Source organism: Mobula hypostoma, chromosome 12 (genome assembly GCF_963921235.1).
Source record: "Mobula hypostoma chromosome 12, sMobHyp1.1, whole genome shotgun sequence".
NCBI lineage: Eukaryota > Metazoa > Chordata > Chondrichthyes > Myliobatiformes > Myliobatidae > Mobula > Mobula hypostoma.
In genome coordinates, this window is record NC_086108.1 from 16,583,918 (window position 1) to 16,599,775 (window position 15,858).

General features: G+C 43.7%; 1 protein-coding gene across 1 annotated transcript in view; it reads right to left on the reverse strand.

Annotated features, from left to right (window-relative positions):
• The window catches only part of LOC134354636 (xenotropic and polytropic retrovirus receptor 1 homolog), a 411,898-nt gene that overhangs the window by 24,205 nt on the left and 371,835 nt on the right, over positions 1 to 15,858 (reverse strand). Inside the window, exon 12 of the mRNA XM_063063679.1 lies at positions 3,367 to 3,533. Coding sequence (XP_062919749.1) covers positions 3,367 to 3,533 — 167 coding nt within the window. The remainder of the gene's footprint in view (positions 1 to 3,366; positions 3,534 to 15,858) is intronic.

Here is a 15,858-nt window from a genome sequence, read left to right on the forward strand (position 1 = left end):
CAGAAGTTCCTCCCTTGTCAATGAGTTTGATGATGATATCAGGGGCTAATTCTCATTGCTACGTTCAGAAGGAGTGGGTTAGAAAGGCAGAAGAGAGAAGGGGACAAAAGGGTACATAAATCAGGAGAGGGCAAGTTCCTTTGGGGCTTTAAGAAGTTACTTCTTCATTTGTATTTAAGTGGCCTTTAGTACCTCAGGCCAACCCAAAGGATTCCTGCAGTAAATGAAGTAATTTTGAAGTGAAGTGAAAGGACTACGGACGACAATTTACTCACAGCCTGACTTAGATAAACATCAACACAGACCTGCTGAGACAAACTATCTGTTTCTGTGCAGAAAACTTCCATGGAATTAGCTCAAGTAATTACTAGTGGATACTAGTAGACTCAGGTGTTGTAATTTGGTTGTATTCATTGATAAAGCAACCTCAGTTAAACAGTCTTTTAGGACAGCGGTCCCCAACCACCGGGCCGCGGACCAGTACCAGGCCGTGAGGAAACGATATGAGCAAGCTGCGCCTTTCCTTATTCCCTGTCACGCCCACTGTTGAACATGAACATAGGGTTGTTTGCCGGGACATCCTGTATATTGGGCTAAATTGGTTTGTCCCGTATTTCCCCCGCTAAGGTAGAGCGGTCCTATGAAACCTTTCGTGCCGAAATAGCGTGAAGCAAAGAAGCAATTACCATTAATTTATATATGGGAAAAATTTTTGAGCGTTCCCAGACCCAAAAAATAACCTAACAAATCATACCAGATAACACATAAAGCCAAAAATAAATAACACCAACATATAGTAAAAGCAGGAATGATATGATATGATAAATACACAGCCTATATAAAGGAGAAATAATGTATGTACAGTATAGTCGGGAAGATGAAGGCAAAACCAACTAGTGGGGAAAAAAATCGGCACATGCACACATCACATGCGCACACAGGTGCCTGTGCAAGGCTTCATGGTCATGGTAGTCTTCCCTGGGGTAAAGTGTCCCGGGATTTGACTGCTACTTTTGTCCCTTATTTGGAATGAGAAAGTTGGCAACCCTAACTGTAAAAGACACAGTGCGGTGAGTTTAACCCTACTTGAACACCGCACCACCCTCCCCCCACCCCTGATCGGCCGGTCCACGGTACAAAAAAGGTTGGGGACCCCTGTTTTAGGGCATTCAACAAGGCAAGCTAGTAGAAGCAGTGCTGTCTAGGTCTAGGGTTCTAGTCTGGACACCACTTCTATAAGGCAACCTACATCTCTGTTTACATCATTTTCTGCATTCATAGAGGGTAGCACTTAACCTTTGCTAACTTATTTAATCACAGGATGATGCTTGAAATGTTAGCTATTATCCCCTAACAGTCACATATTAGAGAGGAGGGTTAGCAACCACCTCAGGAGATAGCTGGGGCTGCCAAAGAGCCTGAGCAGCATCGCACTCTATCGACACCACAACAAACTGCAACTGCCCTTCAAATCCTTGGAGGAAGAATTCAAGGTAACAAGAGCCAGAGAAGTGCTATAGTATAGGGACTCAAGTGACCCAAAGGTGGTTAGAGCAGGGATCCAAGTAAGTACTGGCAGGAAGTGGAGGGCAGAGGAAGCTGTTCAGGAGGCAGAGGCGAGGCTGCGTCACAGGAGGCTGGTGGGAGTGGTCACACGAGGCCGAGCTGGGCTAGGATCCTTTCCAACTCCCCAAATGGACACCAGAGGGAAGGAAAGGCGTCGTCTAGTTCAGGAGGAGGTGAGAGCAGTAGTGGAGGAGTTGAGAGCCTGCAAGGCGGTGGGAATGAAGCAACAGGGAGCTTGGACAAGATGGGAGAATGTGGTTGAGAGGAAAGTGACCTGGGCTGACCTTTGGAAAGCCGAACCACACCGCATCCAATTTCTCATCCAGGCAGTGTACGATGTGCTTCCAAGCCCATCAAACCTACACACACGGGGCAAGGCAGAGTCATCTGCGTGCCCACTGTGCTCCAAGTGAGGAACTCTGGAGCATATCCTCAGTGGCTGTGCAAGAGCACTTGGTGAGGGACGGTACAGGTGGAGGCATGATCAGGTCCTGAAGACCATCGCTGAAGCCGTCAGTGCAGGCGTTGAGTGGGCGAAGCGGTCCCGACCCTCCAAGCAGACCATTGCCTTTGTCAGCGCTGGGGAGCAGCCAATACCTGCCAAAAGAACATCTGCAGGCATTCTGACCTCTGCAAGGGACTGGCAGCTGTTGGTGGACCTCGAAGGGCAGCTGAAGTTCCCCAACCATATTGCAGCCACCACCCTGCGACCAGACATTGCCCTAGTGTCTGAGGCTACTAAACAAGTGGTGCTGCTGGAGCTGACAGTCCCATGGGAAGATAGCTTGGAGGAGGCCTTTGAAAGGAAGCTCTCCAAGTACGCAGGACTGGTCAGCAACTGTCAGCAGGCTGGATGGAGAGTGAGGTGTCTCCCAGTGGAGGTTGGTTGTAGGGGATTCATAGCCCGTTCTTTAGTTAGGGCCTTCAGCATTTTGGGCATCGAGGGAGAGAGGAAGAGGAGAGCCATCCGCAGTACCACCGATGCGGCAGAGAGGGCCTCAAGATGGCTGTGGCTCAAAAGAGAGGAGCCATGGAGTCATAAGTAGCTAGCCATCCGGACACAAGCTGGGGTCTGATTAGCCCCGGCTGGGTCACCTGGAGGAGGTTGTATGATGTTGAAAGACCCGAAACACCCGATGATTCCAGGAACATCACTGAAGATGTGTCCAGAAGCATCAATAGATGTATGTACACAACAGGCATGCAGGGCAAGGAAGATAGGTATCCTAAACAAAGAAATGTGAACCAAATAGGTTTTATAACAACCTGGTAATTTCATGTATGTCGTTACTTATGTAAGGAATACTAACAGATCTAGCTGCTTGAACTTATACTCCCAGCTGCCAGGATGGTGTTGAAATTTAGTAGCTCAAAACTCTGGCTGCTTTTCTAGTATTTCAATTGTTGTACCACTGTACTGTGAAATAAGCCTTATCTAGCACACTCCCCGGTGCTAATATCACTACTACTACTACTTCTCAAAATTGGAGCTATCCAACCACCTGTAGGTACCATAATTATATGGATAGCTATAAATAAAGTTGCCAAGGAGTATGGGACAGGATCTTGGATTGGCACTAGTTTTAAATTTACAGCATTATTATTGAAACAGAGAATTACGTGGTGGCTATGAGAATTCACTCAATTTAAACATGATTGGTATTTTCCTGAGAACATCAATTTCTGTTAATATGTTTCTGATACTTTTCTTCCTTTAGTCATGGCATCAGCTCTTGTCACAGGACAACTACACAGAGCGATACTTCAGTACATTACGTCATACACAAAGCAAACACATACTTTTTGTGGATAGACAATCTCCTCACGCAAGAACGTGTTTTCTCCAGCATTTTTGTCAAAGAGACCCCAGTCCATCTTCAGGTCCCAGGTAAGAGTATAACAGGAGCTGATCAATAAGAAGGTGATCCACAAGTAGAAAAACACCACTGCATCATCATGATTATGTTCTGAAAGACAGACACAAATAAAAGCATTACTTTCTGCCTCATAAGTGGAGTTATCCTTTCTCGTTAACCTTGGCAAAAACAATGGCTGATGTGGTTATTGTTGTATTTAGGATAATTTATATTACAGGGAAATAAAACTGTAATATATCTGCACCTGGTGCTGCTGTCGGCTCAGCTGCAGTCCTGTTTGTTATATTTAGAATCATACAATCACAAAAGAGCCTGTAAAAATATATTTTAAATGTAGAAATGTTATCTGCATCTACCCCACTTCCTCTGGCAGCTCATTGCAGATAATCACCACCCTCTGTGATGAAAAGTTACCCTTCAGATCTCTTAAATTCCTGTCACTTTAAACATGTGCCCGCGAGTTCTGGACTCTTTTGCCCTGGAAAAAAAAAGACAGACTATCTACACACAAGAGATTCTGCAAATGCTGGAAATCCAGAGGAATACACACAAATTGCTGGAGGAACTCAGCAGGTCAGATAGCTTCTATGGAGAGGAACAAAGTATCTACGCTTCAGGCTGAGACACTTCATCAGGACTAGAAAGAAAGGGCAGAAAGACCATAAGACAGAGGAACAGAACGAAGCCAGAATGCTCTGCCATTTCATTATGGCTGATTTATTATCCCTCTCAACCCCATTCTCCCTGTAAACTTTGATACCCTAATAAAGAATCTACCAACCTCCGCTTTAAATACAGTGGCACGCAAAAGTTTGGGCACCCCTGGTCAAAATTTCTGTTACTGTGAATAACTAAGCGAGTAAAAGATGAACTGATTTCCAAAAGGCATAAAGTTAAAGAGGACACATTTCTTTAATATTTTAAGCAAGAAATCCTTTTTATTTCCATCTTTTACAGAATCAAAATAACAAAAAAGGAAAAGGGCCCGAAGCAAAAGTTTGTATGGCCTGCATGGTCAGTACTCAGTAACACCCCCTTTGGCAAGTATCACAGCTTGTAAATGCTTTTTGTAGCCAGCTAAGAGTCTTTCAATTCTTGTTTGGGGGATTTTCGCACATTCTTCTTTGCAAAAGGCTTCTAGTTCTGTGAGGTTTTTGGGCGGTCTTGCATGCACTGCTCTTTTGAGGTCTATTCACAGATTCTTGATGATGTTTAAGTTAGGAGACTGTGAGGGCCATGGCAAAACCTTCAGTTTGCACCTCTTGAGGTACTCCATTGTGGATTTTGAGATGTGTTTAGGATCATCATCCTGTTGTAGAAGCTATCCTCATTTTATCGGCTTTTTTTTTTAACAGACAGCGTGATGTTTGCTTCCAGAATTTGGTGGTATTTAATTGAATTCATTCTTCCCTCTACCAGTATATGTTCCCTGTGCCACTGGCTGCAATATAAGCCCAAAGTATGATCAATCAAGCCCCGGGCTTAACAGTTGGAGAGGGGTTCATTTCATGAAATTCTGCACCCTTTTTTCTCCAAACATACCTTTGCTCATTGCGGCCAAAAAGTTCCATTCAAAAGATTCAAAGGAACATCTAAACAAGCCTGATGCATTTTGGAAACAAGTCCTGTTGACTGATGAAGTTAAAATGCCGCCATCTGTTCCGGCACGTCATGACAGCGTTTTAAAATATTCAAAAAAGCTCACTTTACAATTTAACTCTCATGCCGTTCACACTGACTGCGTGTTATAACAGCCGCCTGGCAGTGCTTGCGCAGTACCAAACAGAAGCAGAAAAAGCATTGTTGTTGTGGTGTTGTCATGACAACGTTTTAAAAATCTCTCCATTTACCCCGTCAACACTACAATGCGCAACAATCATTTTCAAATTTACACACTCTGGAGAGTGTTTTAGAAAAGCTCCATTTTTGGGGGATAAAAACACTGTTACAATGTGGACAGAGGGTCAAAACGAAGAGAAAAAGCTTCGTTTTCAAAATTATCCGGCGTAGTGTGGACATAGCCTGACTCTCCTTTGTTTATTCTGCTGTTATTTCCTCAAAGAATTTCAACAGATTTGTCAGAAACACTTTCCCATAAGGAAACCATGTTGACTACAGCCTATTTTATCATGTGCCTCCAAGTACCCGAAACCTCGTCCTTAATAATGTACGCCAACATTTACCCAACCACTGAAGTCTGGCTAATTGGCCTATAATTTATTTTCTTCTGCCTTCCACCCCACTTAAAAAGTGGAGTGACATTTGCAATTTTCCAGTCCTCCGGAACCATTCCAGAAACTAGTTTTTGAAAGATCATTACTAATCCCTCCACAATCGCTTCACTACTTCTTTCAGGACCCTGGAGTCATCTGGTCCAGGTGACTTAACTACCTTCAGACTTTTCAGCATCTCAAGCACCTTCTCCTTAATAATAGCGATGACACTCACTTATGCCCCCTGACATTCGAATTTCTGGTATACTGCTAGTGAATTCCACAGTGAAGACTTATGCAAAATGCTTAAGTCCATCTGACATTTCTTTGTCCCTTACTACTACCTCTCTTTTACTCTTTATATATCTGAAAAAACTTTTGGCATCCTCTTTTATATTATTGGCTTATATACCTTTTTATTTCACCTTTTCATTAATGGCTTTTTAGCCTTCTGTTGGTTTTCAAAGCTTCCTAATCTAACCTCCTACAAATTTTTGCTAATTGTTGCCCTTAGAACGCGTCTTTTTCTTTGTGATGCATCTAACCTGCGCCTTCTGAATTTCTCCCAGAAATTCCAGCCACTGCTGTTCTGCCATCATCCCTGCTGGTGTCCCCTTCCAATCAAGTATGGCCAGCTTCTCTATCATGCCTCTATAATTCCCTTTACTCCACTGTAATACTGATACACCTGACTTCAGCTTCTCCCTCTTGAACGGCAGGGTGAATTCCATCATAGTATGATCACCATCTCCAAAAGGTTCCTTTATTTTAAGCTGGTTCATTACACAACACCTTATCCAAAATTGTCTTTACCCTAGTGGCCACAACAACAAACTGCTCTATAAATCCACCTCATAAGCATTCGATAAATTCCCTCTCTTGTGATTCACCACCAACCTGATTTTTCCAGTCCACCAGCATACTGAAACCCCTCATGATTATTGTAACATTGACCTTTTTTACAAGCCTTTTCTATCTCCACATCCTGGCTTCTGTCCTGTATATAACACCCATCACAATCTTTTTATCCTTGCAATTTTTTAACACGAGGATTTTACATCTTCCAGCCCTATGTCACCTCTTTCTTATTTTTTGGTGTGTGTGTCTGCGTGCGTGTGCGTCTGGCATGTGCGTGATGATGTCTTTTTCAAGCCTTTACAAGCGCGGAGCGAGAGAGAGACTGTGTGGTGCGCCACTCCTCACAAAGACATTTTCGCAGTTTTTTCCCCTTTTATTTTACAAGGTCTAGTTGTGATCTTGACACTCAACCCGGCATGGATGGAAAGCGTACTTGGGAGCAGCCCCGACTGGATTCGAACCCGGGAACCTCCGTTTCGGGACCCGGCGCTGATGTCATTGTGCCACCAGCTGGCCCATGTCACCACTTTCTAATGATTTTAAGACCCATTAGACATAGGAGCAGAATTAGGCCATTCAGCCCATTAAGTCTGCTCCACATTCCATCATGGCTGATTTATTATCCCTCTCAACCGCACTCCTGCCTTCTCCTTGTATTCTTTGATGCTTTCTCCAATCAACCTTTGCTATAAATAGTGTATACTCAGTGACACGCACAACATGCTGGAGGAACTCAGCAGGTCGGTCAGCATCCGTGGAAACGAACAGTCAACATTTCGGGCCGAGACTCTTTGTCAGGACTGAACAGGGAGGGGACAGGGGCCCTATAAAGAAGGTAGGGGGAGGGTGGGAAAGAGAGGCGTGTTGTGCATGTTGCTTTGACCCCAGCATCTGCAGAGTATTTTGTGTATACTCAGTGCCTTGTCTTCTGCAGCCACCTGTGATAATAATTTCTGTAGATTCACTGCCCTCTGGTTAAAGAAAATCCTCATCATTTCTGTTCTAAATGGACATCCCTCTATTCTGATACTGTGCCCTCTTGTTCTAGACTTACCCACTGTAGAAAACATCCTCCCCACATTCGCTCTGTCTAGGCCTTTCAACATTTAATAGGATTCAGTGAGATTCCCCCTCATTCTTCTGAACTCCAGTGAATAGAGGCCTGGAGCTATCAAATGCTCTTCATATGTTAACCAATTTTTATTTCATTTTTTTTTACTAATAGGGGCACCCAACCCTTCTGCCTACCTGCCTGCTCTTTCAATAAAGTGTGTATCATTGGGTGTTAAGCTCCCATCCTTGACCTTCTTTCAGACACGACTCAGTGATGCCTATGTCAAACCTGTCAATCTCCAACTGTGCTACAATTTTATCTATCTTAATCCGTATATCGTGTGCATTCAAATATACTATCTTCAATTCTGTATTCATCAATCTTTACAATTTTGCTACCATGCTACACGTCACCTCATCCCACTGACTGAAATTTTGCCCTATCATCTGCCTGTCCTTTCTCACAGACTCACTACGCACTGAATCAAATTGCAAACCAACTGTGCCACTTCAGCTCAGTCATTCTGGTTTCCATGCCCCTATACCAGATAAGTTTAAACCCTCAACAGCTCTAGGAAACTTGCCCACAAAGATATTGGTACCCCTCGGGTTCAGGTGTAACCTGTTCCTTTTGTACAGGTATATCTTTCCGAGAAGAAATCCCAATGATTCAGAAGTATGAAGCCCTGCCCCCTGCACCAGTTCCTCAGCTACGCATTCATCTGCCAATTTATCCTATTCTTACCCTCACTGGCACGTGGCACAAGCAGCAATCCAGAGGTAGTGGAGGGGGAAAGGAGTACAAGCTGGTGGGTTATAAGTGAAGCCAGATGAGGGGAAGCTGACAGATTGTAAGTGGTAAAGATAAAGGAATGAAGAAGGAGGAATCTGAAAGAGAATGAAAATGTAGAAAAGGAAGGTGGAGGGGCACCAGAAGAAGGTTATAGGCAGGTGAAGAGAAGGGGTAAAAGGGGAGTCAGAATAGGAAATTGAAAAAGAGATAAGGGGGCAGGGGAAAAATTACCAGTAGTCAGAGAAATTAATATTCATGCTGTCAGGTTGGAGGCTACCCAGATGGAATATGAATTGGCTTCGCTTAAAATATCACCCCAGCTGACTCACAGGTGAAGTGTCGCCTCACCTGGAAGGACTGTCTGGGGCCTTGAATGGTGGTAAGGGAGGAAGTGTAAGGGCATGTGCAGCACTTGTTCCGCTTACAAGGATAAGTGCCTTGGATAAAGTGCCTTTAATACAAGGATATATTGGCGAGACCTGACGCAGACTGGGAGACCGCTTTGCTGAACACCTATGCTCTGTCCGCCAGAGAAAGCAGGATCTCCCAGTGGCCACACATTTTAATTCCACATCCCATTCCCATTCTGACATGTCTATCCACGGCCTCCTCTACTGTAAAGATGAAGCCACACTCAGGTTGGAGGAACAACATCTTATATTCCGTCTGGGTAGCCTCCAACCTGATGGCATGAACATCGACATCTCTAACTTCCGCTAATGCCCCACCTCCCCCTCGTACCCCATCCGTTATTTATTTTTATACACACATTCTTTCTCTCACTCTCCTTTTTCTCCCTCTTTCCCTCTGACTATACCCCTTGCCCATCCTCTGGGTTCCCCCCACCCTTGTCTTTCTCCCTGGACCTCCTGTCCCATGATCCTCTCATATCCCCTTTGCCAATCACCTGTCCAGCTCTTGGCTCCATCCCTCCCCCTCCTGTCTTCTCCTATCATTTTGGATCTCCCCCTCCCCCTCTCACTTTCAAATCTCTTACTAACTCTTTCTTCAGTTAGTCCTGACGAAGGGTCTCGGCCTGAAACGTCGACTGTACCTCTTCCTAGAGATGCTGCCTGGCCTGCTGCGTTCACCAGCAACTTTGATGTGTGTTGCTGGAATATGAAGTGTTGCTTTTCCAAACTGAGAGTCGCCTCATCATGGCAATAGAGAAGGCCATGGACCAACATGTTGGAATGGGAATAGGGAATGGAATTAAAATGGGAGTGCATCAGGAAATTCTGTCTGCTGCAGACAGAGTGAAGGTGCTTGACAAAGTGATCCCCCAGTCTATGTCAGGTTTCAATAATGTCGAGGAGACCACACCAAGAGCACTGCATACATTAGATGATCTTGAATGACTCACAGGTGAAATGTTGCTTCAACTGGAAGGGCTGTTTGGGGCCCAGAATGGTGCTGAGGAGGGAGATGAATGAGCAGGTATAGAATTTGTTCTGCTTTCAGGGATAATTACCAGAAAGGAGTACAGTGGAGAGGGATGAATGGAGGGAATGATCCCTGTAGAAAGCAGAGAGTTGGCGGGGGGAGGGGGCAGGGAGAGAAGGTAAAATTGTGTTTTGGAGAATGATGTCACATAGAAACCATAGAAACTACAGCACAGAAACAGGCCTTTTGGCCCTTCTTGGCTGTGCCGAACCATTTTCTGCCTAGTCCCACTGACCTGCACACGGACCATATCCCTTCATACACCTCCCATCCATGTATCTGTCCAATTTATTCTTAAATGTTAAAAAAGAACCCGCATTTACCACCTTGTCTGGCAGCTCATTCCATGCTCCCACCACTCTCTGTGTGAAGAAGCCCCTCCCCAATGTTCCCTTTAAACTTTTCCCCCCTCACCCTTAACCCATGTCCTCTGTTTTTTTTCTCCCCTTGCCTCAGTGGAAAAAGCCTGCTTGCATTCACTCTATCTATACCCATCATAATTTTATATACCTCTATCAAATCTCCCCTCATTCTTCTACGCTCCAGAGAATAAAGTCCTAACTTATTTCACCTTTCTCTGTAACTGAGTTTTTCAAGCCCCGGCAACATCCTTGTAAACCTTCTCTGCACTCTTTCAACCTTATTTATATCCTTCCTGTAATTTGGTGACCAAAACTGAACACAATACTCCAGATTTGGCCTCACCAATGCCTTATACAACCTCATCATAACATTCCAGCTCTTATACTCAGTACTTTGATTAATAAAGGCCAATGTACCAAAAGCTCTCTTTACAACCCTATCTACCTGTGACGCTACTTTTAGGGAGTTTTTTATCTGTATTCCCAGATCCCTCTGTTCCACTGCACTCCTCAGTGCCTTACCATTAACTCTGTATGTTCTACCTTGGTTTGTCCTTCCAACGTGCAATACCTCACACTTGACTGTATTAAACTCCATCTGCCATTTTTCAGCCCATTTTTCCAGCTGGTCCAAGTCCCTCTGCAGGCTCTGAAAACCTTCCTCACTGTCTACTACACCTCCAATCTTTGTAACATCAGCAAACTTGCTGATCCAATTTACCACATTATCATCCAGATCATTGATATAGATGACAAATAACAATGGACCCAGCACTGATCCCTGAGGCACACCACTAGTCACAGGCCTCCACTCGGAGAAGCAATTCTCTACTACCACTCTTTGGCTTCTTCCATTGAGCCAATGTCTAATCCAATTTACCACCTCTCCATGTACACCTAGCGACTGAATTTTCCTAACTAACCTCCCATGCGGGACCTTGTCAAAGGCCTTACTGAAGTCCATGAAGACAATATCCACTGCCTTCCCTTCATCCACTTTCCTGGTAACCTCCTCGAAAAACTGCAATAGATTGGTCAAACATGACCTACCACACACAAAGCCATGTTGACTCTCTCTAATAAGTCCCTGTCTATCCAAACACTTGTAGATTCTGTCTCTTAGTACTCCCCCCAATAACTTACCTACTACCAACGTTAAACTTACTGGCCTATAATTTCCCGGATTACTTTTCGATCCTTTTTTAAACAACGGTACAACATGAGCCACTCTCCAATCCTCCGGCACCTCACCTGTAGACAGTGACATTTTAAATATTTCTGCCAGGGCCCCTGCAATTTCAACACTAGTCTCCTTCAAGGTCCGAGGGAACACCCTGTCAGGTCCCGGAGATTTATCCACTTTAATTTTCCTCAAGACAGCAAGGACCTCCTCCTTTTCGATCTGTACAGTTTCCATGATCTCACTACTTGTTTCCCTTAATTCCATAGACTTCATGCCAGTTTCCTTAGTAAATACAGATGCAAAAAACCTATTTAAGATCTCGCCCATTTCCTTTGGTTCCGCACATAGCCAACCACTCATATGTGAAAGTTCGTGGGGTGGTATGTATTATAAATAAGCCTGTGAAACAGTGATAACTGCTTTGGTGCTGAGCTTGTTAATTTCATCAACTTTGCCTCCAACTTCCACCCTGCCAAGAAGAACTCTATTCCTTTTATGGCAGCAGGGGGATAGAGTGAGTGTGGATCTCCAGAAAATAGATACGAGGGTAGAATCAATGGTAGAGGAAGAGAAACTCCATTCTTTGAACAAGAAAGACACCTCAGGAGTTCTGGAATGGAAAATCTCATCCCAATCACAGATGCCACATAGAGGAAGAAATGAGAAAAGCACTTTTACAAGTGACAGGATGGGAAGTAGCTGTCCAGAGAGCTGTGACAGTCAGTAGGTTTATAAAAGATACCAATAGACAGTCTGTCATCAGAGATGATGATAGAGATATTGAAAAAGAGGAGAGAGGTACTAGAGATGGATGAAGTGAATTTAAGGGCAGGGTGGAAGTTGGAGGCAAAGTTGATGAAATTAACAAGCTCAGCACCAAAGCAGTTATCACTGTTTCACAGGCTTATTTATAATTTTATAAAGCTAGACTAACCAATTTCTCTTTATACCTACCACCCTCCATTCCAGGCAGCATTCATAGAAACACAGAAACATAGAAAACCTACAGCACAATACAGGCCCTTCGGCCCACAGAGTTGTGCCAAACATGGCCCTACCTTAGAAATTACAAGGCTTACCTCTAGCCCTCTATTTTACTGAGCTCCATGCACCAATCTAAAAGTCTCTTAAAAGACCCTATCATATCCGCCTCCACCACCGTTGCCGGCAGCCCATTCCACACACTCACCACTCTCTGAGTAAAAAACTTACCCTTGACATCTCCTCTGTACCTACTCCCCAGCACCTTAAACCTGTGTCCTCTTGTGGCAACCATTTCAGCCCTGGGAAAAAGCCTCTGACTAACCATAGTCATAGTCATACTTTATTAATCCTGGGGGAAATTGATCCACACGATCAATGCCTCTCATCATCTTATACACCTCTATCAGGTCACCTCTCATCCTCCATCACTCCAAGGAGAAAAGGCCAAGTTCACTCAACCTATTCTCATAAGGCATACTCCCCAATCCAGGCAACATCGTTGTAAATCTCCTCTGACCCTTTCTATGGCTCCACATCCTTCCTGTAGTGAGGCGACCACATCCTTCCTGTAGTGAGGGCAGATGTGTGTGAAATGGAAGAGATGCTGTTAAAGGCAGCGTTGATGTTGGAGGAAGGGAAGCCCATTTCCTTGAAAGAGGAGGACATCTCCTTTGTTTTGGAATGAAAAGCCTCATCCTGAGAGCGGATGTGGTGGAGGCAGAGGATATTGAGAGAAGGGAATGGCATTTTCACAAGTAACAGGGTGGGAAGAGGTACAGTCCAGGTAGCAGTGAGAATCTGTGGGTTCATAATAGACATTAGTAGATAAGCTGTCTCCAGCGATAGAGACAGAGACATTGAGAAAGGGGAGGGAGGTGTCAGAAATGGACCAGGTAAATTTGAGGGCAGGGTGGAAGTTGGAAGCAAAGTTGATGAAATTGACGAGCTCAGCATGGGTACAGGAAGCAGCACCAATGCAGTCGTCGATGCCCCTACACCTTCTCCCTCACAACCATTCAGGACCCCAAACAGTCCTCCAGGAGAGGTGACTCTTCACCTATGAGCCTGTCAGGGTCATATACTGTGTCCGGTGCTCCCAGTGTGGCCTCCTATGTATCAATAAGATCCGATGTAGGTTGGGAGACCGCTTTGCTGAGCACTTAAGCTTTATCCGCCAGAAGAAGTAGGATCAAGCTTTATCCGCCAGAAGAAGTAGTGGCCACCCATTTTAATGTCTAACCATGGCCTCCTCTACTGTTGCAATGAAGCCACACTTAGGTTGCAGGAACAACACTTTATACTCCAGCTGGGTAGCTTCCAACTTGATGGTATGGACATCGACTTCTCAAACTTCTGGTAATGCACCCTCCTCCACCATTCCTTATCCCCTTTTCCCTCTCTCACCTGTCGACTACAGTTGGGAATATTTGTATTTTGCATAGTAAAGAAATCTAAAAAAACTGCTAATAGAAATGATCATGGTCACGAAACTATTGAATTATCATGAAAACTGTTTAATTTACTGATTCTTTCAGGGAAATGAATATCTTAGGGAAGAATATATGCTATTGTTGTCAACCTGACTCGCATGTGATTTCAGCTTCACGATTTGTTTAACTGCAAACTGCTTTTGAAATGGCTGGAGCAGTTACTCAATTAAGAACATTAAGGAGATGGGTTGAGCTGTCACTGATCTTGGCAATTTACTTGCAAATGTTTTGTCACCATGTGAGGAGGCATTGTCAGTGCACTGTTGATGTCAAGTAAGTTGCCAAGATCAGAGTACAACTCAACTCAACCCAACCCAACCATTAACCACCCGAGTTACACATCTTCAAAATTATTTCCAACAGTTAGAAATGAATAATAATTAGAAACATAGAAAATAGGCGCAGGAGTAGGCCATTCGGCCCTTCGAGCCGGCACCGCCATTCAGCATGATCATGGCTGATTATCCAACTCAGGACCCTGTACCAGCCTTCCCTCCATACCCTCTGATCTCTTTAGCCACAAGGGCCATATCTAACTCCCTCTTAAATATAGCCAATGAAATGGCCTCAACTGTTTCCTGCGGCAGAGAATTCCACAGATTCACCACTCTCTGTGTGAAGAAGTTTTTCCTCATCTCGGTCCTAAAAGGCTTCCCCTTTATCCTCAAACTGTGACCCCTTGTTCTGGACTTCCCCAACATCAGGAACAATCTTCCTGCATCTAGCCTGTCTAATCCCTTTAGGATTTTATACGTTTCAATAAGATCCCCCCTCAATCTTCTAAATTCCAATGAGTATAAGCCTAGTCGATCCAGTCTTTCATCATATGAAAGTCCTGCCATCCCAGGAATCAATCTGGTGAACCTTCTTTGTACTCCCTCTATGGCAAGAATGTCTTTCCTCAGATTAGGGGACCAAAACTGCACACAATACTCCAGGTGTGGTCTCACCAAGGCCTTGTACAACTGCAGTAGTACTTCTCTGCTCCTGTACTCGAATCCTCTTGCTATGGATGCTAGCATATCATTCGCCTTTTTCACCGCCTGCTGTACCTGCATGCCTACTTTCTTTCTTTCTTTTTCAATCTTTTTATTAATTTCGAAGTATAGAAACAAAACATAGCAATAATACAAATAGTAGGAGAAATATTGTTACACTTAGGAAAAGTAATTGTAAAATTAAATAGTGAAAGTTAACAAAGCTCCCAATCATGTAGAACTGACAACGGATAATACAAATCAAAAAAAAACTGAAAAAAAAAATCATGGAAAAGAAAAAACAAAACCAAAAAAAAACAAACCCCATCCCCAAAGAAAAACAGAATTAACCAACTAAACTAAAAGACTTGGGCAAAACTAACAACATAAAAATGGAAAAGAAGAAAACCTCAGCGTCGACGACTCCATTCCCCTCCAACAACAGTACAGAGAGATAAAACAAGTTTGGAAATGATCAAATTACATCAAGTGAAAATGCTGAATGAATGGCCTCCAAGTTTTTTCAAACTTAATGGAAGGGTCATAAACTGCACTTCTAATTTTCTCCAAATTCAAACACAACATAGTTTGTGAAAACCAATGAAATACCTTAGGAGGGTTAATCTCTTTCCAATTCAACAAAATGGACCTTCTAGCCATTAAAGTAAGAAATGCAATCATCCTTCGTGATGAAGAGGTTAAATTATTTAAGTCTATCATTGGTAGTCCAAAGATAGCAGTAATTGGATGACGTTGTAAGTCTATGTTTAGGACCGTTGAAATAATATCAAAAATATCTTTCCAATATTTCTCCAACAAGGGACATGACCAAAACATGTGGGTTAAAGAAGCTATCTCAGAATGGCATCTGTCACATATTGGATTAATATAAGAGTAATAACGAGATAGTTTATCTTTGGACATATGAGCCCTGTGCACTACTTTAAACTGTATCAACCTATGTTTAGCACATACCGAGGATGAATTCACCAACTGAAGAATTTTTTCCCATTTTTCAGTCGGTATATTAATCTCAAGTTCTCTTTCCCAGTCAGCTTT